This window comes from Gnatocerus cornutus, chromosome 2, assembly GCF_029298725.1.
Source record: "Gnatocerus cornutus isolate USDA-ARS CGAHR chromosome 2, icGnaCorn1.1, whole genome shotgun sequence".
Taxonomy (NCBI): Eukaryota; Metazoa; Arthropoda; class Insecta; order Coleoptera; family Tenebrionidae; genus Gnatocerus; species Gnatocerus cornutus.
This window is the reverse complement of record NC_142234.1, coordinates 17,912,262-17,935,027: the sequence shown is the minus strand read 5'-3', so window position 1 is coordinate 17,935,027 and position 22,766 is coordinate 17,912,262. Positions and strand designations below refer to the sequence as shown.

Genomic DNA, 22,766 nt, shown 5'->3' with positions numbered 1-22,766 from the left:
ATTGTATTATGGCATGCATGATACCTATCGCTAATATCAAAATTTTCCGCAATTCGGTTCACGTAGTTCTTAACAACTCTAAAATATTATAAAACTTAGCCATTGCATTACGTCGCAGACAACTAAATCACACGTAATAGACCATTTTCGCTCTAGCTTTTATTTCAGATTTCAGATAAAATGTCAAAGCAATTTGTACAATTTTACAATAAAGTAAAGGAACAGTGCTGTAAGCAAAAAGATAAAATTCCACACCACTGTAAATTACGTTAGATCTAGGTTTATAATGAAACACAGAAATATACAGTAATCCATGCGTTGATGACACTCTAATGCCCTCTTTACTCTGTCCTCTTGTACGTAATTGACCGAGAGAGTTTACACGAATTAATTACCCTTATTTTATGCAAAATAGTTTTAGTGCTTGTAGAATACTAAAGAGCACTTCACGTAATAAATTGAGCGGGTTCGGCCAAAGCCCGAGTTATATACCTTGAGAAGATTTCATTAAGATAAATGCCACTGATCAGAAGCAAGGCTGATCAGTATTGATTTAAAGATACTCAAATTCGCATTAACTAGGTTTAATTGCTTGTTAAAGTGCTGTACTGCTAATTTTGCGCCGGCGAATGTGTTATTCATTTTGTGCTCGACAATTCCAATATGTTCATCCAGATTCGCTACAAACGAGAGCTTGTTGGCTCAAAATTGAAATGTCTTTTCATTCGTTACGAAGGTTACCTAATCATTAAATTAGTCAAATTATCTATAAGATCAAATCTGAATAATTAAGTATATAAAGGGTAGAATTTTTTTTTCGAAATTCTAGATTCCATAAATACTTCACCTCCTATCCTGAGTGATCGATTGTTTATTCCGATTTTATTCCAGTTCGTTTTTTTTTATTCAAACCTTTCTGAATTTTTTTCAACTCTTTTAAGAGTATTTCTAAATTTCCTATAATTTGCAGCTTTATTAGATTGACTATTTTTAATGTTTTGGATTTTTTCTTCTATAGTTCGTTGGACTCTTTACATTCTTAGGATTTTTCTTCGCGTTCTTTCGATTTCGGAAGTTTGTTTGTCGAAATAAAAGTTTAAAGTGGAAACACAAGCTGTTTACCTCGTAAAAATTCCAAATCAATCCCTTTTTAAAGCAAGTACCTACTGGAACATTCCAATTAGAGATAAAGATAAAAATGGTGGATGCGCCGCCGCGCCGTTGCATTATAAATCAATGATCTTTAACAAATAATTTTCTTAGCTTCTCTTATTTGCCGCAATCAAAATGCACTTCATCAATTTCTTGTTATAATTTCCATTTCCACCACGTTTCCCTCAAAATGTAATTTTGCGGTAGTTAAGTGTAACGACTGGAATCCATCTGCATCATCATACACCAAGCTGCATCATCCCCCAATTACGTAAGACTCGATCCAATTGCAAACTGCTTTGACGTAATAGGGATCTTGGAAACCGTATTGATACACGATCTCAATGTCTAAATTCTCTTTGCCACAAACAGCATATCAATCGTCAGATACGATCACAAATAGCTGATTCTCCTGAAATAGACTCACGTAAATGTACGTTTAATTAAAATTAATGGCGAATAAAACGTGAAACAGGAAACGGAGAAAAGTTGCAAAGTGAAGTGCGAGCCAAAAAAAGAAAAGATCTATTTTTACAACAGATCGTAAAAAGACATCCCCCGATGAAGTTGTTTGTCAAAGCTTGGCTGCAGATGTCAGCACTCGCTTCTCGCTTTTTCCATTTGCCTCCACCTTCCTCCGATGCTTTACTAGCTTAATATTACCACTCGTGTAGCGCGGGGTGGCCAATTTTGAACCGTTTTGTGGGGTGTTTCAGATGCCCCTGAAATAATAAGATTTGCTGATTTATCATTTTATTGAACCCGTTGTTTTGCTCTTTTCGTTATTTTCTCTCCAATTAGTCATTTCCTTTCGTTTAATCGGTATCTTAAGAACGAAAAAACTCTCGTAACATTGTCTTTATTTCGCTGGCGATATCGTTGGCTTCTACATAAAAATCGTAAATGCTAAATTAAGGTTTCTGAAAAGGTAACCTCAAATATAATTCCGGTTATTTTATTTTGTTCATTTATTCTTCGGGTTAATAATGGCAGACAATTTGGTTTTAGTCCGGAACTAATTTGTAACAAAGTGCTGCTGTACGGAAATGTTTTCCGCTAAACTGCTGTAACAACATATTAAAGGAGTCCACGTGTCTCTTGAGTGTAACGCACGCAAACTAGGGTAACCACAATTTAAATGTTTTTTAGTTACGTTCGAGAGGAAGCGTATTTAAACAAATTGCAAATAGCCAAGCGAGCGTTAAATAGAAGACAAAATTTTAGTTGCAAGAGTTAAAAATGGTGGATACGCCATGTAGCTGTCACCACTCGGGTCTTATGATGTTAGTTCTGCTTGCGAGGTAAAAATCTAATTTAATTTGAGTAAATCCCGAAAAGCGTCCATTTCTATCATTTTTATTGCCCCGTCATTCTTATTTACAGAAATCTAACTGTCATGACCACAAACCATACTGAATCCCTCCTAAAACAAATAAAGCAGTTCCATTTTACACCCTAGAGTTTGCTTTCTGGGCAAACAAGCAGCTGACAATGTTGACAGTAATTGCCGCAATATCCTCTTAAATTGGATTTTTGATTTATTTATATTTAAGTTTAATAACTACAATAATTGCAGTGTCAGTCCAGGTCTCCAGAACCGAGGAAATAAGAATTACGTCCTGTCATACTTTACTTTCCGCAATGTTCATTCGTCTGGGAACGCTTCTTACGGTTATCTTCAATTGCAAAGTGCAATTATGCGGTTTTCTGGAAGATTTGCGTCAGCATCCTTTTCATGTACCTCGTGCATAATGTATTCGTATTTGGTTTAAAGCAGGTATCTCACATTCTCCTTCGAATCTCAATGCCGTGTTGACATATCTCTACAAGCAATGTGTTTTAGTGCTTGGCCCCAGTTTAAGAGTTTACCGGGTAAACATTCTCCGTCGGGAATCGACCTACGCTTCGGCGACCACGCAAACACCTCGACATTGCTTTTTATTGATATCTCGGACCGTTTTCGCAGTCTCAACGCCAGAATTGCTCCGATTTCGACCTACAATTTTCTGATGCGGACAAATAAACGAAATCGGACAGTTCGGATTTAATCGAACGGGAAAAACCTCGATAGACGGGATTACTGAGGCTCTATTGGTTTTAAATAAGAAACCAAGGTGAAGAAACTGGCAAGAGGTTTTAGTAGGTGCGATTAGTTTCAAGAACAAGCAAATTACATGCTCGCGTTGTTGTTAAAAAGTCGAAAAATTGCCTGTTTGTGGTGGAGGCAGCAAAATACCTGTTCAAAATGGTAATAGGCTATTTTTTACGAGCACCTTTTCCTGATATCATCATTAAAATGATTCACCATAAAATTATACAATTTTCCACCGCATCGACACATTAGACGATATCGAAAGAGCAATTTACATACTCATATAGGGCAATAACCTGCAATATGTGTCAGGAGGGCATGCTAATCTACCGATGCAAATTACAATATTTCAGTCACGAAAATATACTCATAATTAAGAATTACCTTCTAAAATTGAAAAAATTCTTGCTCTTACAGCCATATTTTGGCACACGTGGAAAAATACGTGTAATAAATCACTTCTTTATCAATATTTATAATCGCTGCAAAATCTGGATTACATTCAGAATAATTTACGACGCTCTCGGATTTTAGTTATCGATTTGGATTACTAGAAAAAGTGTCACATTTTGGGAATTTTGAAACCTTTGTGTAAATGAAATAGTCATCTCAACATTTATGTACAGATATTCGTATCCGCTCCTCTTATTTCATTCCAAAGTTTTCGCAGAGTTAACCCGCTATGTTTTATTAACATGACTCACATTCACCCTAAACTACTGTCTTCATTTACAAGAACTCCAAACAGAGCAGAATGTAATTCCATTTCTGTCTCCACCACCGGAATAAAAAACTTCATCTAATTAAAAAGCTACTCGGAACTCGTTTATTGAAATGAGCTCTTTCCATAGTCCATTTCTGTGAGTGCAATCAGAGTGAATGCATTTCATCACAACATTGATATCCTCGAGCATTTTAATTTGAAAATAAGTACTACTTACAAAAACTGTAGTGGCTAACTTTATGAAAAACACTTGAGGTTGACGGGAGCTATGCCAATATCTCTTATCTCGAAACCCTCTCAAAGCTCTCGTACATTTCCCCGAGAGCTGAAGAGTCACAAATGGATCGATCTAGCAACTGCCTTCCGAGACACTTCTACCAATTTATATACTCCAGATAGACAGTGGACTGAATAAATACATTTTAATTGAACGATTTGCGATTTTGTTCCCCACGTTTTTCTCCAAGCTTTAATGTACCAAAATTAGAGCGTTGCTTTAAATTACTGGTTTGTAAGAATGTAACTTCATTACAGACAGCGGAAAATTAGAAAAAAGTTCAAGCGGTGAGGAAGAACGCAATTTAACGCTTCTAAAGATAATTAAGGCTTTATATTTTACCATTTTATCACAAAAGCGTATGGTGCCAAAAAATTCTCGTACAACGAAAAACGACTTTAGTTCTGCCTCGAAACACCTGTCAGTGTTGCTATTATTAACAATTTAATTTCCTGATATAATATACATGTTATTATAGGTATTCATTTATTTTATTAGGCTTCACCAGTTCATTCATTTCATTAATATTAAACGACGTCTTCAGCGACCGTGTCATGTCGTGATTAAAATATTATTTCTTTTTTCAATTATTGTACACAAGAGGCTCATGGAATTAAATCTGTTGGTACCACTGCCTGATACGTCACATCCCATTCATAGTTTAAACAACAGAACTACCAACCAACTGTCATAAAATGTTGCTTAAAATTAATACAGAAAACTATACATCCAATCTTTTAAGAACTTAATTTTTAAGAAAGCAAAATTTGCAAAAAGTAATTAAGAAGAATTACTGACCTTCTTGACCAATGAGAAACGTTTCGACAACTATGCAAATCTAAGAAATTTAATTACATTTAATATAATAATATAATAAGATAATTTAATGACATACCTTCTGCAATAATTTGATATTCTCATAAATTTGAACGCATGGATGTCTATAAATTATTACCTATTTTCAATTAACAGAATTGCTAGCGTTTGAAAAGAATTTTGGTCACAAATCACCGTAAGAGCGACAGTAAAATAATGATTATTGCAAGTACCAAATAATGGCAACGCAGAAATATGTAGCAATAGCAGAAAAATGATGACGTAAATCTCAGTGATGCATTCAATAACTCACCCTTAAAATGTGGTTCGTTCGGGTACCTCCGTCAGAATCTGAAATGAAAATAGAAGAGAGGTCAGCGTACAAATGAGGAAAGCAAACAATATAAATCACTTATATTTGTATGATTAAGAGGTTTCTATCTTTCAATAAGCAGCATCAGCACTCGAGTGCAACCGCTCGCGATTCCTTAACAAGATTAAAACTAAAAGCTGTTAATGAGAAGAGAAGATTAAATTATCGCTGTAAAAACATCAATAAATCAATAGAGCAATTATAGGAGTAATGATGATGTTAGAGCTGCAAGTTGTTTATAACAAGTTTGTTTTATAGGGTGCTTAGTAAGTTTCTTTTTGAAGAGTCAGTACGTCTTACTTGGAGTAATTCCGTGATGTATTGAACTCTTCAGGGGGTCTACTAGTTTTAAACTACGTAAATCGAATCAGTTTGAAGAATTTTAAATTAAAGTATAAAGTTTAAAGTGAAACTGTTCAAGAAGCCAATTAACTGAAAGTAGATTGACGTTGTGTCTGTTTCTCTAAGCATTTATTTCCAGTAGTTGTATCTCATGAAACACAAAAATAAACCGTTTTCGGAGGTGCCATTAAGAGAACAAACATTTTCTAAACAAGCCAAATCCGTCTCTAAGTGGAAATTTTCCGATGAGAATTGAACAGGAAGGAGGTCGCGATTCGTTTCGATTTATATTATTCACATGAATGCAGACTCTTGCAAAACGTACAAACTAAATTCATTTACCGGAAATGAAAGGCGCGCTGCCGAAAGAAGCTGGGGAAAACTTGCAAAATTCATAATTCATCTCAAACATCTCCCGCTAATGCCTTCTGAAGGCTGTATTAATTCTTTACATCAAAGAAGACGCGCTACATTGTTGAGAACCGGGATGACACCGGGAATTAAAAGTAGCCCGAAGCTGTCAACACGCTGAATTCAACCCCCATCAAGATTGATGACAATCATTTTATAATATCGACACTGCCGACCAAACACAAACAAAATGACCAAACAAATTCGAATTATGATGGACAATATCGTCGACCTCAGCTATTTGCACAGCAAATTCTAACCAAACAAACCAAACTCGAATGAGTTTGCTATTTCGACAATTCTGACGTTAAATAGACGTATTTAAAGACGCCAGATCAACCGCAACTCGACGAGGTCTGTGAAAACTCCGATTCACGTCGGAATTGGAATTACAAGACCGGAACTGGAGGCTCCAACGTTATATATTCTGGTCGTGACAACAAGCAATACCAATTTGTATAGGTTTGCGTTGGATACATGTGAACTCACAATCAGTTTCAACAGTTTGCAATGAAATATATCTAAAAACTCGAATTTCAATCGGAACAAGTTGGAATAAGACACGATGACTGCACCATTAGAGAATTTTTTTCCATAAAATCGTAATTTATCATTTATTTATTTATACTTTAGCGTACTACAGTTTATATCCATTACTGCATGAATTCTTTACAGGCTTTGAATGCATTAAACTTCAGAATGTTAGGAATAAAACATTGAACAAATGCAGTGAAAGCACGTCATTGCTGGTCATTACTTGGGATAAAATAAAGCAAAATTGTCGCATAATCGCATTTGCAGCAGGTTGCGTGTTTTCTTTGGTATAGCACAAAATATGCAAATTTGTGCTCTAAAATGAACCCACTAAAACATTATTTATTTGTTTAGGAAACGGAAAACTCACAATTATTGTGATTGAGTTCCCTGAAACTTTCAAAAAATGATGGATTGCTTAGAGAGTAAGATTACACAAAAACACTGTTTTTGTCAGAAAATCGCCAGCATATTTACTGATTTATTATTACCAACTTTTGTATGCATAACTTATTATGCAGCAATTATATTATTTTCATGTTTTCACATTTTTGAAATTCCTGAAAGAATTAAGTTCTTTTTATTGATAAAGCTATTTTTGTTTAAGAATTGTTCAAAAGACGATTTTCAAGGAACTGACTGCCATGTGAGAATGAGAAACTGTCATATAGTGCATAAATTACAGAGCCTAATGCTACACCCTACACCTATGTCGGGTATATTCCCCCAAAAATAGATTATACGTTGTATTTATAGCAACCCTTGTTACATTACAAAAACATCTGCAAACCGTCAAGCAGCTTGTTGAAATTCATGATCCCTTATTTAATTTAGCATTTTCTGATTCGCGTGCAGAGCACCAACATCTTTTTTGTTAAGAAAGCAGAGTACACCCCACGCCATATTACCGACACATAACAGTAACGCTATCGTCTGACATTACAGTCACGCCAGTTTTCTCCATAAAATAACTCGCAAACCAATTACCTTATTCGTAATTAACAAGTTACAATTAAACACGTAACCTAAGTTTTGCTGCATCACCCGTCCATGTTTCCCGTCAAGACACGCGACTTCTGCCGCCCCAAAGAAAAGTCTGAGCCTTCATTATAAAACACTTCACTTCGAGACGCAAATATTTGCTTTCACGGTGAATATCTCAAAAATCGATCCATTTAAATATTGGTTATGATTAAATATCAAAGCAAAAGAGCTTTCGGCGCCAAAGCTCGCGTTTGATGCTTCAATAATTATTCCGGCAAAGTTTTAATTAGCGGTCGAACGGCGCTATATTTATACACACGTAGTTTTTATTTGCCTTCAGGTCGTGGTGGAAAAGTTGACATTTATTGTTGTAAAAATAACCTGTTAGAAGCTCGGATGGAAATTAGCTACACTTCTTTTTTCCTTAATTATACAAGTTTTGGTAAACTTTAAATTGATTATAATTAAAATGTCAACAAAAAGTTACGAGTCGGCTTTCTTTCATTATGTGAAACGGGGAAAAACAGCGAGATTGACGCAAATAAAAACAAAGTTAACTACTAAATATTCATTTTACTTAAACTCGCTTAAATTGAATGGCCTATTCCCGTGCCAAAACCTCGTATTCGTCAAGAAACTCACTTTAGTAATTCAACAAGAATAGTTCCTACATATTTCAGTTTTGGATACTCGAATGTGATTTTAATAATTCAGGAAGTTGTCTAGTACAAAGTCACGATGTGGTGTTACCCTGTTGGAATTAATAATCACAACCCTCTAACGCGAGTATTTTCAACTATTCTAAGAATTTTACGGCTCGCCTCCGACACTTTAAAAATTCAAACGAAACACTTTTCACTCTAGAAACACGATAACAAAAGGCAATTATATTTTTAATTAAAATATTTACCCAATCGCGAGCTTGTCAATACGTGTCTAGTCAAGTATTGTTAAAGTTGGTTACGTGATGATTGCCTGAGTAGAGTTTGAATAATAGCAGAACTGAATTTAATGAATGTGTTCATTTATTATATACAAACATTTGAAAAGATCTGTATTTGAAGCTTTCAGTGAACAATACATGATTCTATCGTTCAGTGTTTTGTTCTCCAATACTGTTTTATCAAATAAACAATTTACGAATACTTGTTCGATGAGGTCGCAATGCGAAGGGAATTTTTACATGCGGGCCCTTTTAAAAACAATTTTGTTAAACGCAGGTGCCGCGCAAATTCTGTAATAGAGGGTGAAATCAATGAGACTAATTAAATTTATTTCATTCCGTTAATGGTGTAAATTATGTCCCAATTTTAAGAAATTTTACTAAACGCGGCGCATCCACCATTTTTACACTTTTTTTTAGATTTTCTAATTTCAGACTTTCTCCTTTTATTTTTTTATTTTTTAGTTTAAATCCTCTGTTTTAGATTCTGATTTATAAGTTCTCAAATTTAGTTGACGCGATATTTTAAAATTTTCAACTTCTTCAATTCAATGGTAAATTTTATCGCGAAAAACAATTCCGACTCAATCAAATTTTTCAATTTTTTGTTTTTTGACTAAAACTCGAAAACTATTTGTTCGATCAATCTCAAATTCGACCAGTTGAGAGATTTTTAGCTGTTCTTTCGATTTATGTAAACACAAAGATATTAAACGTCGTTTTCACCTTAGAAACAGTGATGAAAATTACCCCAAAAAGACCTCTTCAACACAAATTCTTCTAATTCTTCTAAAATTTATTATTAAAACTATGGCAAAGTTCTGAGAGTTCAATTCCTTGAATTGCAAATGTTAAAGCTGTTATACTGTTCGGTGCCATAAGAGCTTCAAAAATGTAATAATTTAAGGGAAATTTAAAAACCTGAAAAAATTGAAAATCAAACCTAAGGATTAACTTAGAAGCATAAAAATATTAAAATCTAAGAAGCTAAAGGAGAAAGAATCTAGAAATTTTAAAATCTGGAAACTATAAAACTTAAAGGCCTTATAGCCTTCTTCAGAATACAATGCTAGTTTATTTCGTAGACCTGAAAAAATATGTAGATCCAGAAGTCTATTCATTTCGCACCTCATTTCAGTGAAACTCCTGATATTGTGCCATTGTACTCCGCGCCCATTTCCTCCGTTTCTTTAGAATATAGTCCGAAAATATATCGTTTTGCCTGCGCGGCGACACAGAAATTTGTGTAATTTGGCGTTTAGGTAAAGAGATAATTTGATGATTATGCCGGTTCGGTCATAAAACCGTAATTTGAACAAAATATGATAAGACATTACTGGAGAAGTTGGTGGGATGAACGTAAAAAATAAAGAACCATAAACAAAGAAAGTAACATAGAACAGGGGCAGAGAGCATATCGTGGGATGACATAAATGTGGGTCTTTGCTAAATGTTCCTCTCCATATCTCTTCCACCGTCCACTGGCAACAGCAGCCGCTGTCATATTATGCGACATAAAAGCCAACTACATAAAAATACAAGCTTGAACTTTTGACTCTAGTTTTAATATCGCAGAGTAATGTTCGAGTCGAGGGTGTCCTCCGCCTCCTTGCCCTCTTCTCATATCGACCTGTATTGTATTATGCACTCGAGTTGACGAGCGCTCATTTATTTCTCTTCTTCCACACATTTTCAAATAACTTCTTTCGGATTCTCGGAGATTCCACGTTACGAGTGGCGAGCGACAACTGCAATAACACGAGCTACAAGGGCACAGCTGACAAGGCATAATTTACATCAACACCGCAAATTTCGAATAAATTATTTCAGAATCTATGGTCTCCAGGACGTGGACAGAAAAGAAGCAAGTGAGTTTTTTAACGACCCGTCGTCTTCAACTATAAAATCGTAAACGGAGCCGCAACGCAGCTTGTGGTACATCATTTTAAAAGGAAAAAAGAAAATAAAATCTCTTGATTTGCTCTTTTTATGACACGCCTCATTAAATACTAATAAATTCGGCTGAAACGTCTAGTTTAAAATCCTCAAGTTTAAAACGAAGTTAATACAAACTTTACCGCTTCAGTCACATTGTTTCGAGCCACATTTCATTCGGAATAATGAGAAACTGTAATTCGCACGAAATCATCAGATTTTATTCAAAGGAAAGATAGTATCAAACATATGCATGTAATTATTTACACGTTTTTGCGAAAATATGCAGCGAAATATGCTCAAGTTTTTTACATGGAAATTTATGAGCAAATTAACACTAGAGAACTTGGCAGGCACTTAACACATTTTATAAAACCACGTCAAGTAGAAATTTAATGAAAGAAATAAAAATAAAATATGCAGCTGTATGAGTTAAAAAAGTCATTTAGTTGAAGAAGTTCTTAGTTTGTGTTTTTCTAGGCAGCAGATGACGTCTGTTTTATGGAAACATAACTTTTATCTTTCAAGTTTAATTAATGACAACAGCAGGTCCAAGTTTACTGTAAAAAAATAGATTTAATCCGGCGCATCCACCATTTTTGAACATAAAAAATTCTTTTGTTGTATTTAAAACAGGCGCGGCATAAATAGGATTTATGGCCCAGAAGGAAAGCAATTTAGAAGGAGTGTATCTCTTGACTAAACTGATGGCTTTGATAAAGATTTCATAAACGGCGCTATTGAGTATTTATGTCGTAAATTGGGTTTGCTGATGTGGTGTTAAGCGCGGTGTTATTATCTCTTCTGGATTGTCGCTTCAGAGAGTCTAAAAATAGACCGTAATAAATAATTAGCAGTTATTAATAGTGGAACGGGTGTCTCTTGCAAAGTTTTTAAGACTAATCCCCGACTGCTCCGGTCTATTCATTAGAGCTTCACTCCGGTACTCATTATTCATCTTACCCTTTCAGCCACGCCTTTTCCCAGCAGAGTTGCTCATCTGATAACTCAATAAAAATTGAAAATAATTACTTGCTTGAACTATAATTACGCAGAGACGTTGCGGACTTCTTCGTTTGTGCTCATTTTCAGCCACCTATTAATTAAAATTAAGAATTTTTCTGGAGGGTTTCTGAAAATGTTGTCTCTATTGTTTAGGCGTGTTTCCTCAATCTACTCCGCTTTTAATTGCTATTTTAATTAATGTCGCAAGAGGAGACACAATGAGAACGTAAATTATGAAAGACCCAGTTTTGTCTTCGAATTGGCCTCTTGAACGGAGAGTATGGCGACATTAATTTTCTTTATTTATGTTGTCTTTTTTGTTTCCCTGTCCGTCGACCTATTGGGGTGCGAATTTTTAGCGATCCTAGAGGAAGAGCCTACAACACGCTTCGTTTAACAGTCTTGCGTCATTAAGCATAAACAGTATCCACTTCTCATTCTTCTCCCTTCAAGATAAGAAAATCGGCAAACTCGAGATTTCCATCAGGGAAATCCATAATATCGAGAGATTTGTCAGTGTTTCATGCGTAATTTTTAAATCGGAGCCCCGCTCTGCTAAATATGATTGAAATAAATTGGGAAATCACCCAATTCGTTACGTACTAATCGATCGAAGTGAATAAAACGAGGAAAGCGGAATAAATGGAAAGACGTGATTTAAATGAAGGTCGCTGCTTATTAAAAATAAAATTTTCATAAGCTTCGTTATCTCTTCGCCGGCTACAACAAAAAGCGGATTTTTTCCAGGTATTCGAAAAGAAATTAACCATTAATTGATAAATAATTAATTGCGTTTTAAAACCACTTTTGTTCCAAAAGAAAGAAATATTCCGAACAATCAGAGTCCAATCAATTTTGTTCATATTAAGAGCGCGGACGTATTTCTAATTCCACTTCTTAAATTTCTGTTTCGACCTCTTTTGTAATTGAAATTTTCAACTCCCCATTGTTCTCATTGCTAATCTCTGATTTAAATTCATTCCGTGGATTGCTTTGTGTTACATGCAACTTCGAGTGGCTTTTAAATTTGTACTTATTAGGTACCACAAAAATTCGCGCTCTAATTTTCTCTGACGCCGTCAGTGAGAGTTTAATCGGTCATTCTGTTCTTGTTAAATTTAGCATCATCGAGGTGAGTTGCTAATTAGGTCAGAATGTAACATATGAACTAAAACTGATATAGAAAGTCGATAATTTCACCATTACGCACGTGTTTTCAACACGAATGCTCTCCGTCATTACACGTCTGATAATAAGATTGCTGTCACGATTAGGTTTACATGACAGTGATTGCTAACAGAAAACTGTTATTTTCGGAGGTAGTCGAGCTTTACGCTTTTATTCTTTGATTGATACTGCACGCTGGACAATTTAAGAGAGATTATCTATGATTATTTGATAAGATTTTATTTTAGTGGTTGACTCTCTAGTCATGGCATCTGTGTAATAAAAGTAGTCAGTTCAAGGTAAATAGACTGATTTTTATTTTTTTATTTAAGGTGCATTAAATTAATCTCTTATGGTGGTGGATATTGCATGAATGAGCGATAGCAGAAAAACACGCACGAGAAAATCCTGCTTTATGGATTACATAATTAAAAGTAGAAATTAGGTTGTAAGAATATAAGTGAAATGAATTTTTTCTACTCATACCAGCGTAAGTAGGCATTTTTGCACAGACTACTTACCTTGTAAGGACTAGGGAGAAGAAATCGCACGGGTAAAACGCACGGGTAAAACGCACGGCCCGTTTAGGAGGATTTTTTGAGTTGGCAACACAGCAATGACAAATTGGCATCTTTCGCCACCTCTGGGCTGCGTTCATAAAAATCACTATGTGTACAGTTTTTGTAAAATGTGACACAAAAGCGTTCATTAAGATGCGCAATGCTTTCTGTCACTTGACTTTGACTTGACTATGAGCGTTCATAAATACCACGCTAAGAACGCAAAGAGTGCTCGAAAATCGCCGGTCTCAGAAACCCGATGAAAAACGCTCCGCATGCACAAGGTCTTGGATTTCACGTCAAATATTTGTTGCCATAAATCATTGTTTCCCCTTTCAAGTAAACCTGAAAATAGGTCTCCGCACCCCGTTGAAAATTGTACTTCAACTTCTTAGTTTAGAAAAACACATTTTTAAAAAAAATTTTGTTTTTTAAAAAAAATTATATTTTATAATATCAACCAGCTTCTCCCGCACCAACGATTTTGGTCAAATTCCTAAATCGAAAAAGAAGCTCGAGATCTATCTAGTCGCTAAATTTGAGATCGATCGGACAAATTAGAAAAAATTAGTCATGAATTTTTGCGAAAATTTGCAAATTTCGCTGTAGAAAAATCAAAGAACTATTTCTTATGTAAAAAATCGCGAAAAAAACGATGGCGCAAACCGCATCTCAATATCTGAATTAGTTTCCGAGATATCGAGCACGAATTGTTTTGAACCTTCAAAAATTTGGCTCTCTGGCGACAACCCAAAAATTCAAACGACCATAACTCAGTCATTTGTTGACGAAAATTGAAAACTTTTATGTTTTTGAATTCAGCGTAAAATTCTGCGTAAAATGAAACCCAAATTTGTTAAGTTTGCTTAATAAATAAACGAGGCATTGGCCAAAAACTGTTTTGAAAACGTCATTTTAGGGTGATTTTCAATCAATGTTTCCAAAATAAAAACGACGTTTAATAGCATTGAATTACACATCAGTCGAAAGAGGAGTTCAAAATCTATCTACTGGCCAAATTTGAGATCTATCGGACAAATAGTTCACGAGTTTATGGCCAAAAATAAAAAAATGAAAAATTTTCATCGTTTGAGTCGTGATTTTTTTTCTCGAAAAATCGACTATTGAATTTTAAGCTTTTGAGAACATTTTCTAACGTAAAATAAGCCGAGAAAAAGAATGGCGCAAACCGCATCTCAATATCTCAAATAGTTTCCGAGATATTTAACTTTAAAAATTACGAAAAATGAAAAAAATTGAAAATCAACTTTCCGAAACTTTGATCGGCCATAACTCAGTTATCTGTTTTCGGATCTGAATTTAAATCTCAGATTTGGAATCTGCGGAAAATCTGCGTACACTGATGTATAATAACTTAAGTTTACTCAAAAAAATAAGCGAGATGTCGATATCAGAAGTTTGGCATAGTTTTTGTCATGAATTTCAAAGAATCTAAAGCATCAAATGAAAAATCCAAATTATGTAAGTGATGTAAATAATAACAAACCTAAAGTCTGAATGGTTTAGACAGGTTTATCTCTTAGTTTTTTCATCTTTGTCTCTTAGCTCTTGGGTTGCAAAGATTTCCATCGCGGAAAGAGAAAAAAACTTCATCAACTCGTTTTCATCATAAAAACATTTAATGCCGGTAAAATCCACAAAAACACGAAATCGAGCATTATTTTATTTTTTGCGTGGAGATCATAAACCGGCGATGTCGGTTACATTTCCCGTCTGAAAGTGAGCGAGCCGCGTAAAATATTAGTGATTATAAATTTACAGCACCTTAGACGCGAGTTATCTCGCCTTCTTTTCCTATAAATAATATTATAAATGAGTTACCGAAAATTCCATCATCGAATGTATTTTCGTCGAAGTAATTTCCGTGCAATAAACGTGCCTTAACCTGAAGATATTATTTCAGTGCAGCCGTCGCTGAAATATAAAATTTATCAAAAACGTTCAGCGACGTCAAAGCTTAAAATTTCTTCCGTTTTCGAGCTACATCCAATTTCCACGGGCGCGGGCGTCGCGTTCAGGTGATAATCTGGAATTGTACGTTCAGGAATCCGAACGAAAGAAATGCTGCGAGTTCAAAACGGACCATTATTAATCAAATCTATGAAAGTGGGGCTGTCTGTGGCCGGTTTGATTGGGCTCACCGAGGCGTGATGGATGTCGCAGCTTTCACGACTCGTCCTTTACTGATGTCACCTGCAAAAAATGAATGCTGAAAGTGCACGGAATCAACGCGCAAAATTCCACAAATTGAAATGTTGATTACAGCCGTTGCCTCAACGATTTCTCTTGATTGCTGGAACCGACGACGCACCAGCCATACCCAACACAAAAGATTTTAAATTACGGGAATTTTGGCTTGCTTAATCATCGCTAAAAGGGGCCAAAATTGCCTTTTTGCAAAGTGATGACCCATCAAACAAATATTTTTCTCTGTTTATTTCCTCAGTTGCACTCTCAAACTAATTGAACTACAAACTGCGTACAATTATGAGTACAACTACTTGGAAAGCATGCAATCCGAAGCTGGGAAGTTGCATAAAGTTCAATAATTGTTGTCGAAGCGCAGATAAAACGAGCTATTATATTTCATTGCAAACTTGTCTGATAACAATAATGAATAAGGTATAGAGTAGAAACCAACCCCTTAAGTTTTACCCCTACCCCCAACGCATCCGCCAAATACGACTTTATCCTTCCAGTTTGATGGACTTAATTGTTAAGAAAATTTACAAAGTCTTGCTACCACACCACCGAATTAAAGCAACTTTTACCTTATTACAATCCAACTTCGCTTCCCTTTTTCCAAGTTAAAAAGACAGTGCACCGACCCGAATATAAATCTTTTTCATGCCTAACTGGTGTCAAATTTCGGTGAGCTGACGCCTTCAAAGTATGGTTTTTTACGCGAAATGAAGCGGAACTTGAAGACGGCTACATTTTGTTACACTTTGTTCGGCACGTTCACGATACTCAAACAAGAAAAAATGTCTCCACGCTCGCGGATAATTTGATGGGGCCATTTAAACTAAGCTAATGTTTGCTTAAATTGGGGATAAATTGAAAAATTACCATTTGGAGACTAGACCAGTAGCGTCCGCAATGTGGGGCGTCCTGATCACGTGTAATGTGGGTGTCGTGGTTTCAGCGCAGCAGCTGTAATTCTATTTTCCACTCATTTAGTTACCCAGTCACGCACCAGATGGCTTTGGACAAACCCTTTTCACATTCTGCATTCTGTTACTGAACTGCGGAATTGTTATTTATTTCTGATTGTTCTGTATGACTAACTCTCTAATTAAAAAGGCGCCGGACGGCCGCCGGATGCGATGTTTACTAAGTGACTGATTTTCGCGCCTTCAATAAATCGCCCTGAACCTGCAAGGCTCAAATTATGCAAGAAGCAAGCGAGAAATAGCCGTCCGGGCAAGAAAATGAACGTTCCGGAGCGATATAAAATGTTAAGAACATTGTAATGTAATAACTCGTAATGTACCTAAAATGCAATTTAGTTCCGGAGTATTTAGTATGTATCTTCCTCCCTCGAGTTCTTTATCAGTTCCCCATTTAGCCCGCTTGAATTTCTCCCCGGAATATTTTCAGGTAGAATCACAGAAAAATCGACTCGGCAAAACGAATTACTGAAATTAGCATCGCGTTCGAATTCGCACCGATCGATTCGAGATTCTGGCGCAGATGATGTTCTTCCTGTGAGTTGTGCGCTTCCGAAGCTGAGCCCTCGGGAAGCTGCTTCGGAAAGAGAATTATAAATTGCAGGTAATTGGCCATTAATGCGGAATCCTGCGATTTCGGCGAACGCAGCGAGTAATTTATTGTTTGGGCTCATTACAGACGCCAGCTTCGCATTGGCCCTGGCAGATGACAGAGCTGAGGAGAGTCATAATAAAATTAGTGCGCCGCATCGTCGCCGCGACGACAGCCTGGAACTTTGCGGAATCGTCCTTTAATTTAGGGAACAAAAGGAAGAAACGGTTGGTATAACGACAAAAAGCGACAGCGCTGAAACAATAGCGACTGCCAGAAACGCAAATATCGAAGACCTCATGTGTTTCTCAAACTGCACAGTAATGATGTGATGACACCGGAGCGCTTTGACAACGCGCCAATCCCAAAAACAAACAAAATACGCTTCACTCTTCATTTCGCTATTGCTTTTATCATCGATTTCTCGAGATGCCAAGATAAATATTCAATCAAAAGCGCAATTTCTTAGCTACAAGTGAAATCCTTGTGTGAATTTGGAACCAGCGCTAAAGCTTGTCTCTTGAAACCGACACGCATTCTGAAATTTATGTTCCTTTCTCTAGAATACTGATGTTGTTTATAGGCCACTAAAATAAATGACTCTATCAAAACGCCAAAATAAATGATACTCTAGAAAGCATCGTGTTAAGGATTCCGTATAAATTCCACCATTTGACATGGTCAAAATGCCCGTATATCTATTATCGGTGGTTTAATGTGGCCAATGAGTCATTCCAACAGGGAGAAAGCTTTGTGCGACAAGCTATAAAATTGCTATGTTACATACTTTTTCAAAATAGGAACGCCCGTTTGAAACTGAACTATTTAGCTATCTGTTGATCGTTTTAATCAAACTAAAAACGAATAAAATTGAGCTTTTTTTGACGATCTTATGACTCCTCGTTCAGCTGATAAACGATCATACACGCATGACTCGTGGAGGGAAATTACGGCCTAATAAATTTAGATTGATGAATAACTTATTTGTCTATTAAATTGAGTACAATTTATTATAGCACATACGTAGAGCACAGGGTAATGTAGTGTGATTAGTTGCCGCAGCTATTTGGAAATCACGTAACAAGACTGATAGTCTGTACGTATGAGAGTGAAGTTTCGCCTAATAAAGTCGTTATCATCTGTGCAACATTTGGTGAAATTTATACATGTAGGCCTCTGCGTCAAAAAGGGGGTTTTATCAGTAGCGTCGAATTCTTTACCGCCGATGCAAGCGTGGCGATATTTCTGTAATTGAAGTTGGAATTTTCCGGCACCTGAGCGAAAATGCGGGCAATTTATATATGAAAGCATGCAACAAATAAAGCAGCAATATCGTCGAGAGAAATTTAGTGTTGTCGAGGGCTTTTGTTCGTGAAATGAAAATCCCCATTTTTCTATTTGTTCATTTCGCCACTTCGACTTCGATATGGGGAACGAGATAAAAAAGTATAAAAAATATCATCTGAAAAGTACGCAGCTAAAACAATAATAATGGAACAATAAAAATGGAGCGGCGTCCCTTTGTAAGATATCCAGCAGGGTGTAAACTAAAGTAAAGCCGTAACGGGTCCGGATGTGGGGTAACCGGGATAAATCTGGACCATTAACTGCTCCCGCGCCCGACGGTGACGTAGAGGTTGCCATGGACACGCGCGCAACTCTCGTGACGTCAGCTTCCGACGGCGATGGGCGTCGGCACTCTGGCCGGGCTCCGATAATAGCGAACGCCGCATATTGAACAAGTGCAACGTGGGGACGGCGGCGGCGGCCGACGGACAGCGAAATGGATACAGAGAAGCCCTGAACGGGATTAGAAAGTAAGAGTTTACTAAAACACAATTATAACACTAAATCACTAGAAATTCCAACACACGACGTGTTTGTCAACAAAGTTATCGTTTCACGTAGGCCCGGAATATTTCCAGAACACAAACAAAGTAAAAATACACGATGTCCTTTTATTATCTCAAGATCTCTAACATCGCGCTTTGAAATTTCGGTGGAAACGACCCGGCGCATCCACCATTATTAAAAAATTGTTCCGGCCACTGCTTCGCTCATCAAATTTTCTAATTTCGACAACTAATGATATAAAGTAAAGTAAAAGTATGAGAAAATACTAATAATCCAGTTAAGTTGCTTGTTAGTTTAATAAATCTTTGGTCTAATAGTGCAGATCTCTTCATGTACATTTATTGACCTAAACAAACATTCAAGGGAAATGACGCCAATCCAAAGCGACTTTTAATTAACTTAACTATCCCCTCGTTTAAATTAAACTGAAAAACTAAATTAATTATCGCATTTATGTTGAACAGATTTTTATCTGCAAATCAGAATATAGTAAAGTTTGGTCTGGTCATTTCATAAACAGCTGAAATAGTTACAAAAGTGTTACTACGGTATCTAAAGATAGTTGTGAGACAAAAATAGCGTGTATCTGTGTTTCCCGTCCGTAACGAAGAACAGGAAATAATGTTACTTATCTTTTCCCAGTGTGGGCGCCTTGGTACAAAAACAAGTTGGTAAAACAAATTTGGTAAAATACTCCTATTTTAATAAATTGTTTGTTAACTTTGCTAGATTGCAAAATTGTACAGAAAATGATTAAAATTCAAACAAAAATTATGTTAAGAACTTTCGAAATCTATAATCAAAATTCGTAATTTGGTAATTTTAATGCTACGGCCATGAAATTTGAAAAAGTTACTAGTTTGGAGTTGTGTATTAACTCTAACAAATTTGCATAAGTGTAGAGCAAAACACAAATTTTAAAAAAAATTATTTTTAAGAAAAAGCAAAAATTCTAAAATTCTTCACCAAAATTCGTAATTTTCGTAATTTTAATGCTACAGCTATAAAATTAGGGGAGTTACTAATTTTAAGTCGTGCATTAATTCTACAAAATTGCAAAAATGTAGAGCAAAAAACACAAAATTTAGAATTTTTAATTTTTAAGACAAAGCAAAAATTTTTGGCATCCATCAGTAAAATTTGTAATTTTAGTAATTTTAGTGCTACAGCTATCAAATTTGGAAAAGTTTCTATTTCTAATTTGTATATTAATTCTGCCAAATTGCAAATTTGTATAGCAAAAAACACAAATTTTAAAAAGTTTTATTTATTAAGAGAGAGGCAAAAATTTTTGTCATTCTTTACGAAAATTCGTAATTGTGACAATTTTAGTACTACACCTATGAAATTTGGAAAAGTTACTAATTTTGAGTAGATTATTAAGTCTACCGAAGTGTAGAGACAAATTTTAGAATTTTAGAAAAATTTTAGAAAAATTTTAGAAATTATTTCCAACTGACCCTGGAAAGTCAATAGACCTCGCTTTTTCGTGTCCTTGGATTTAGGATTTCTTATTCGTTACGTTGTAAAGCAAAAAAAACACAGAAAAACTTAGTCTACAAAAAATGCGAGGTCCACCGACTTCCAAGGGCCATCAAATTTTTTTTTAGTAAACAATTTGGCAGTCCTATTTGTCGTATAGGCAACCAACAAATCTTTTAAGTAACCAGGTAAATCAGTAACCTGCAATTCTTTTATTCCACGACGCATGCGTACAACTTGGCGGGCTCTGACTTCAACAAAAACAAGTTTCTAACCTCCAATGTCACATTTGAATTAAAATTCACGTTATCTTTTTGATTTTGTATAAATTGAAGTAGTGAATTTACAGAATGAGTAACAGGTTCAAACCAACAACAAACAGTGAGCCATTTCCGTGTAAAAAATATATGAGTAAGATGTTGAAGCAAGAAGCCTCTAACTCAGTTACAAGAGCCCCAGGGCCCCGTTTGAACCAAGATAAACCAGGGACAAAGCAGACTTCACAACCTCAGCGCCCTAAACCCAAACCCACTGTAAGACAACAAAGTCCCATTCAAAAAATTACAGCACAAATGGTTAATAACATTCAAAAAGAGCACATAAATGGTAATAATGTGAAAGAAGCGCCAAAAAGTGCCAAACGCAGGCCTAGATCGCGGTCTAGATCGGACAGTAACCCGAGAGAAGTGTGGGGAGAGCTCTTACACAGTAATAAAAGTAGAGAAAAAATGTCTAATTTTAGTAATTTTGATCCTTTGAGAACAGTTAATTTTTTGTCAAAAGAACTCGCTATAAGGTTACGAAATGTTGTGCCAGGTAAGTTGATAGTACCTCTGATCCCATACATTAATTTGGTCATTTAAAGATGAAGGAGAAGTTTTACAAATGGTCTCTGATATCCAAGAAGCTTTAAAACGTGTCCCCCCTGAAGTTGCAGAAGCAACTAACTCTCCTGGAGACAATACACATCAATTTCAGGACAATTCTGGATTGTACAAAACAAAAACATGTCAGACTCCGCCAACATTGTATCAAGAGGATACTGAACGGTTTCAGAAAATAATGGAAGAAAACACATACAGGTTGGAAGCTAGTTGTAAACAACTGGAGGTAGTTTGTGCCAACTTACAACATGAGAAAGAATTGACCGAAAAGGACTTGGAGGAGGCTAGGGACCAAATTGAGTTCATGCACAAAAAAATGAAAAATTTGGAAAACCAATTAGTACGTAATTATGTAACTAATCCACTAAAAATATATAATTTTTTGTTTTGTTATATATAAATAGAACGACGACATCTCCGTCGCGAAAATAAAACAGCTACAGGAAGAAAAACAACGCCTCCATCACCAACTGAATATCACCTCGCAAGAAGTCCACGACAATCCCACACTTAATCATCTAAAAAAACTAATAGAAGAACTACAGACACAAAAAAGTGATTCAGACGAAAAGTGCTCTCGCTTAGAATACGATATGACGCTTCTTAAAATGGAAAAAGAGAAATTCGTAACGTTGTTAGCAGTCAGAGATAAAGAAATCAAGGAAATTCAAGATGAAATGTGCAAGATCCAAGAACAAGTTAACAAGCAGTTGAAGAAATTGAATAATGATACTTTGGAACGCGTCAATTCTATGAGGTCCATCCCCGGTTGGTTCTTTTTGTTATTTATTCGTTTTATTGTATTGCTTTTGTATAGATCAATTTGATGGGATGACAGACCACGTCTTTTTGGAAATTGGGGACACAACAATATCGTCTATTGGTGCAGAGTCCGGGATTAATGTTATTAAAGAAACACCGTGCGGAGATGCCAAACTTGCGGGGATGACTCAAGAGTCGCGAGATGACATGCTGAGGGAGTTCCAGGTAAACAAATCGGGTGAAATGAGTTCAAATTTAATTATTTTATTAATTATTTTTAGACCGCGCAATTGGAATCAGCAAATAAAGAAGCAGATTCTTTCGAGAATTTGCTAACGAGATTGTCTCCTTCGATTCAGACCATGCTAAGCTCGAATAAAGTGTGATTTAAGTGTCCATGTTTTGTATATAAAGAATTATATTTATTGAATAAAACTCATCATTTCGGATTCTGCGTTTTTTTGCTTAGCGAAGAAGTTTAAAGCACACCTAAAATCAGAGCTTTTTAGTAACTAAAATTAACTTTTAATAGAAGTAAAGATCCTAGAAAACTTCTTTATTCATTAAACAAGAAATGGGTAACCGCGTTTTCAGAGTTTTTGTTAAGACTAGTGAAGCAAACTTTTAAATTAAAACTTTCGAAACCATTAAAAATAAATTTAACAGTCAGACAGGCTATTAAACTT

General features: G+C 35.7%; 1 protein-coding gene across 3 annotated transcripts; it reads left to right on the top strand.

The window, feature by feature from the left end:
- Positions 1-18,776: 18,776 nt before the first annotated feature.
- Positions 18,777-22,520, top strand: LOC148179656 (uncharacterized). Of its 3 annotated transcripts, none has more exons than XM_088030953.1 (6): positions 18,777-18,915; positions 20,784-21,250; positions 21,300-21,658; positions 21,723-22,086; positions 22,136-22,305; positions 22,362-22,520. In XM_088030953.1, the coding sequence occupies exons 2-6, from the start codon at positions 20,785-20,787 to the stop codon at positions 22,464-22,466; spliced, it is 1,464 nt and encodes a 487-aa protein (XP_087887079.1). In that variant the 5' UTR covers positions 18,777-18,915; position 20,784; the 3' UTR covers positions 22,467-22,520. The 3 variants fall into 3 exon arrangements, with proteins under 3 accessions (XP_087887079.1, XP_087887080.1, XP_087887081.1); XM_088030954.1 differs by having other exon boundaries at positions 20,773-21,250; XM_088030955.1 differs by lacking the exon at positions 18,777-18,915 and having other exon boundaries at positions 20,392-21,142; positions 21,200-21,250.
- Positions 22,521-22,766: the final 246 nt, after the last annotated feature.